General features: G+C 50.6%; 1 protein-coding gene across 1 annotated transcript; it reads right to left on the bottom strand.

Moving 5' to 3' along the window:
* Positions 1-201: 201 nt before the first annotated feature.
* On the bottom strand, positions 202-3,012 carry MYORG (myogenesis regulating glycosidase). Its single transcript, XM_006123009.4, has one exon. It carries the CDS (start codon positions 2,505-2,507, stop codon positions 414-416), a length of 2,094 nt encoding a protein of 697 aa, XP_006123071.2. The 5' UTR covers positions 2,508-3,012; the 3' UTR covers positions 202-413.
* Between the last annotated feature and the right edge of the window lie 2,952 nt (positions 3,013-5,964).

Raw genomic sequence — 5,964 nt, 5'->3', positions numbered from 1 at the left:
AGGAATGAAGTCCCTAGCCTCTGTTTGTCAGAAGCTGGGAACGGTTCACTGGATGATTCCCTCTTCTGTTGATTCCCTCTGGGGTCACCTGGCACTGGCCGCTGTTGGTAGACGGGCCTTTGGTCTGACCCAGCGTGGACGTGCCGATGTTCTTAGACTGTGTTTCTATATATCTAAAAATGAAACCACAACCAAGCAGTCAAGCTTTGGACCTGGACCTTTTGACGGACAAACTGCATACCAAGATATTTTACATGTCCTATTTCTTACCCCACGAGAATAATAATCTGCCATTGGAATCACGATCGCCACTGAGAGCCGCATAGCGAGGCATGTTTATCTCAGACACCAATCGCTCCTAGTTTTTCAATCCATGGCCCGTACACAAAGCTGAAAACTGATGGATCCAGTTGTTACAAGACCCAGAGGAAATAGGCAACTTCATCCAAGTCCACGGGATAGTCCGTTAGCAGGACCGGGGTCTTCTCAAACAGCTCCCCTTTGTAACTGCGCCATTTGCCGGCCGGGAGGTACACATCGCGCTCTTGCTTGCCCAGCTCCAGGACGGGGGCCACCATGAGGGTGTCCCCAATGAGGAATTGGGAGTCAATTTCATGGGTGGATCTGTCGTTGGGAGAAATCCACCAGATGGGCCGTATGATGGGGTCTCCTGTGTCGGTGACCTCCCCAGCCAGTTCCAACAGGAGAGGGGCGACCAGCGACTCATGCAGCTCTGTGAACTTCTGTGCAATCTCGATCACTTCCTTGTCATAGAGCCAGGGGGGTATTGAGAACTGCATGGAGGGCATGAAGGCCGACAGCTCCAGCCAGCGGATGTACAACTCCCGGTCTGGGATTTCAACAGCCCCTTCTGTCTTGTCGGGGAGAAAGTTTCCTCCAATCATGTCAGGTAGTATGAAAGGGTATCCCAGCATGCTAATGGTGAGCACGGTAGGGATCAGGGACTTGAGGCCAAGCTCATATCCCCAAACAGAGTCCCGGTCGATGATGCGGAAGAAGCACGAGATGTTTTGGGACTGGTAGCCGACCCGCACTTCGGCGAGCTCGTAGAACGGAACGGCCATTTCTGTGTACCGTCTGGACCAGATGTTGGGGTCCGTCAAGGGCTGGAAGGTGCTGAACTGCTTCGGGAGGTAGCTGACCTCCCCGGCGTCAAACTTAAAGGACGCGATGCCGTACTTGGACCGCAGCTGTTTCAGCTGGCTCTGAAACCACTCCCTGGCTGCGGGACTGGTAAAATCCAAGATGGCCCCAATGCCATTCCACCACTTCACCATGGCGGGCAGTTTCCCCGTCGGCTCCTTGATGAAGAGCTGCCGCTCTATTCCCACGCCAAAATTGGAGGAATTGTAGTTTATAAAGGGATGCGTCCACAGGGTAACTTTAAATCCCTCTTTTTTCAGCGTCTTGAACATTTCAGTCACATTAGGGAACTTGACCGGATCAAAGTCAAAGTCTCCATAACTTTGTGTGTACTTGTCGTCGATTTCAATGTGGCTGCAATTAAACTGGTACTTTTTAATCTTTTCTGCAAAACGCAACAGCTTATCCTGGTCAATATCGTTTTTGTAGAGCGCCCACGTGGACCAGATGGGATAGCGGAAGGCGATTTCCGACGGAATCTTGGAAGGCTTGTTAAAGTACCTCCGCACCATGTATTTGTGAATGGAAGTCACGTCCGAGCCGACGCAGACGCGGTAGCTCAGCTCCGGGAAAGGCTGCTGCCCCAAGGGAGGTTTGTAGGGAGAATCCTTATACCTGGCCTGAAAGAAGAGCGACCGCTCGCTGGCGTTGAACCCCAGGTGGAAGGGCACCGAGTCGTTGATCTTGATGGCCGCTGCTTTCGAGGACAGCCAGTACCTCTCCAAGATGCCTCCAAAGCTGTCCCTGAAGGAATACACGTCGCTCGTCACAAAGGGCGTGGGCTCCTGGTACCCAGGGAGCCTGATTGGCCAGTGCTGGACGCTCATTTCGCAGCCCCCGTACCAGTGAGCATCCTCCCAGAACATGGTGTGCTCCACCGCCGTGTCCGCCACAAACTCCTCCCAGCGGACGCGGTAGCACATCACCGTGTCCTTGGGCTTGACCATCTGAATGAAGAAATTCAGCTTCCCTTTGTCCGACCTGGTGCAGGTTAAAATCTCCCCTTCTTTCGAGCAGGACTCCAGGTCGAGGCTGCCCGACTGGAAGGCCAGTCTGAAGACCACCTCTCCGTGCTGGTTTTTGATGACGAACCCATCCTTCCGCAGGTCCATCAGCTCCGTCTTGAGCCGCTCCGCCTTCCTCAGTGACGCCGTGTAATAGCACCAGGCCACCACCGCCGCGATGAGTAGGATGAGCCCCACGACTATTGCACCGATCATGGGTTTCAGCTCCTTGGACGGCTTCGGCTTCACCGGGGGGGAGTTTTCAGGTGGGAGAGTTCCCACAACAGTCTCCTTTCTCGAGCTGCTCTTTCTGAAACGATGAACGGGCGGCGTGTCCATGGGACCTTGAAGCTGGACTTTGTGGCTGGACGCTTTGTTTCGTACCGTGCTGCTCGTCTCTGGTCGGGGGGCGGGGGAAGAAGAGGACAATCAGTCGGCGTGTCCCCTCTTACATTCTGTTCACTAGCAGCCGCGTGAAGGGTATTCTTATGCCGCTCCGCCACACGTGGATATGCCTTGATTCCTAGGAGAGTCTCTTGGTTGCAATTTGGCAGCTGAGCCAAGCTGGGAGGAGGGGAGGCAAGTTAAGCGATAGCGCTGGGCAGAAGCAGACAGGACTCTGCAGACAAACAAGGATGAGCAGCGGAGAATGCAGGCTGGCAGCTCTGTCATGTTCTCTCGCTTGTCGTTTTTTCAGTCAAATAGATTCCTGGCTGTATTTCCCCCACTCTCCCGGTAGGTTTCTGACCTCCGCGCTGTGCTAACTGTGAGCATGCAGGCAGCTAGACATCCGCTTCTCTGGATCAGTGACAAAGTGAGGAATGAGCAAGAGGGCTATTTATAGCCTCACCGTGTAGGCCCTGATTCAGCAAAGCACTTAAGCAGGAGGGTTGTAGGACACCAAGAGGTCGCGTCGATCAGAGGGAGGGTGCTGAGGCTTGCTGGCTGTGGACAGGGTCCGTTTGCTGAACGGCGGAATCGCAGACGGCACTGGAGCGTTCAGCCACATAGGCACTGAGTGGTGTGTGGCTCCATTGGCGCTGGAGGCAGGTCTCCACCCATTCACTCTGCTACCTGCAGGGGAGTGGCTCCCAGGTTACATCAGGATAGAGAGCTTGACAGACACCTTGAAGGGCCAATAGAGCAGAGTTGGTGGGAACCTTTCTGGGGAAAGCATTCTTGGATTTTTAACTGGGATTGAAGGAACGTGTTAAAAGTAGGACTGCAAGGGGCCTGGAACATAACATAAAGAATGGCCACAAAGGTCGATCTAGCCCAGTGTCCCGTATTCTAACAGTGGCCAATGCTAGTTACCACCAGAAGGAATGAACAGAACAGGGAATCATCATGTGATCCCTTCCCTCTCACCGATTCCCAGCTTCTGACAAACAAGAGGTTAGGGACACCTTTCCTACCAATCCTGGCAAAAAGCCATGGATAGACCTATCCCCCATGAATTTATCTTCCAGCTCTTTTTGAACCCTGTTTAAATCCTGGCCTTCTCAACATCCTCTGGCAAGGAGTTCCACAGGTTGACTCTGCACTGCGTGAATAAAATCTTCCATTTGTTTGTTTGAAACCTGCTACCTATGAATATTATTTGGTGACAGAGCAAAGGCCTACAGGGAGAAACCACTGGGAGTTGAACTCAGGATCTCCTGTTTATTAGGTAAGTGCATTAGCCAGCTAAACCATAGTGCCCTTCTCAAATCTGCGGTTCATTTAGTCCTGCTCCCTGCACTGAGACAGGGTCAAGTAAATCTTCACTAGTGGTTCTCAACCTTTCTGGGCTCAGGCCCCATGGTAAATGCTTTCAGCCTGTCATGACCCAGTATTTAGTCTGGGGGTGGGGCCCTGCCTATCACTTGCACCTCAGTGGGTGCTCCATCAGCTCTGAGCTGTGGAGCTGGCTGGGCTTGGCTCTCTGCTCCCAGCGGTGCAAGCCAGACCCGGACCATCCCTGACAGGTGTTTGTCCAACCAACTCTTAAAAATCTCCACAGAAAGAGATTCTGCCACTTCCCTAGGCAGCCTCTTAAAGTGCTCCTAATCATAACCTACATCTCCCTGGCTGCAGAGTAAACCCATTCCTTCTTTTCCACCTTCACTGGACATGGAGAGCAATCGCTCACCATCCTCTTTAGAAGAGCCTCAAGACCCGGAGTTACTAACTAACTAACTAGCACAATGGGTACTGGACTATGATCAGAGCTCTCAGGTGCTACTGCTATACAACTAACTAACTAAGGGTACATCTAGACTACATGCCTCCGTCGACGGAGGCATGTAGATTAGACAGGTCGGCAGAGGGAAATGAAGCCGCGATTAAAATAATCGCGGCTTCATTTAAATTTAAATGGCTGCCCCGCTCTGCCGATCAGCTGTTTGTCGGCAGATCGGGGCAGTCTGGGCGTTCCCCTGTCACCAGAAAACCCTTTTGTCGACCGCCCCATTATGCCTCGTGGGTCTAACTGGAGTGGGATGAGGCATAACGGGGCGGTCGACAAAAGGGTTTTCTGGCGACAGGGGAACGTCCAGACTGCCCCGATCTGCCGACAAACAGCTGATCGGCAGAGCGGGGCAGCCATTTAAATTTAAATGAAGCCGCGATTATTTTAATCGCGGCTTCATTTCCCTCTGCCGATCTGTCTAATCTACATGCCTCCGTCGACGGAGGCATGTAGTCTAGACGTACCCTATGTTAACTAAGTTAGGGCTACTCCAGTTAGACATAAATTATTTTTTGCTCAGTGCTGATCTTTTTTCCATTTCAGGCCCTGTCATGGCAAAGCAAAAGATCCGCCAGAATGTTTTCTGAGCTCTTATTAGAAACACAGCAAGTCATTTAGGTTAGTTAGTTAGTTAGTTAGTTGTATTGAGGTAACACCTGAGAGTGCCGGTTATAGTCCAGCATCCACTATGCTTGGTGCTGCACAAATACAAGGAACAAAAGCGTCCCTACCCCAAAGAGTTTACAATCTAGGTATTTTCTATAGTTGCAAAGTAACAAACAAAAGAAAATGGGGAGCAGGAAATAAACACACAGGCTCAGGAATTTTAGCACCAATCATAGCAAGTAAAAAGACAGCATACATAGGCCTGGCCAATAGGAAAGGATAAAAATCTATCAGCACCCCACGCCTTCCAGCTTCCTTTAGACTAGTGCTGGCTGGAAGTTTTCAAATGAAAACTTTTTTGGTTTTGTTGTTGAAAACCAGCATTTTTTTTTCAAAACTGGACATTTTTTGTTAAAATATTTTGGATTTTTTCCCCCCAATTTTTTTTCTATTTTTTTCCCTCCGTGAAACAAGGAAACACAACAAATAATAGTTTTTTCTTTTCTTGTATTTTTTCAGTTTGTCTTTTTGTTTAATGCACTCGGCCCCTGTTTTCAGGGGCAAAGTGGGGGAAGGGTGAGAAAAGGGAGGCAGAAAGAAAAAAGGGGAGGGGGGAAATTAAGACTTTCAAAACAAGTTTTCAGTAAAACGCTGAGAAAGTGAAAACTTGTCCCCCTTTCAAAACCTGCAGAACAAACATAAAAGTTTCACAATTTTCAATTGTTCCCCCTCCCCACTTCCACTTTTCAACCAGCCCCTTTCACAACTGAGCCTTATAGCATCCTCTCTGCTGTGAGTGAGAGGGGCAAGGCAGTAGGGGGCACAGTGCCACAGGAGTGCCCGTTGCGTGTGGCTACATACTGCCCCCTGCAGTTCTCAGTTAATATCACAATTTCTCGAGGCAACGATAGAAGGTGTAGACTAGGACGCTGGGACCAGCAGTGAGGTCTCAGGGAAGGA

This window comes from Pelodiscus sinensis, chromosome 6 (genome assembly GCF_049634645.1).
Source record: "Pelodiscus sinensis isolate JC-2024 chromosome 6, ASM4963464v1, whole genome shotgun sequence".
NCBI classification, from domain to species: domain Eukaryota; kingdom Metazoa; phylum Chordata; order Testudines; family Trionychidae; genus Pelodiscus; species Pelodiscus sinensis.
This window is presented reverse-complemented; position numbering and strand designations above follow the sequence as displayed.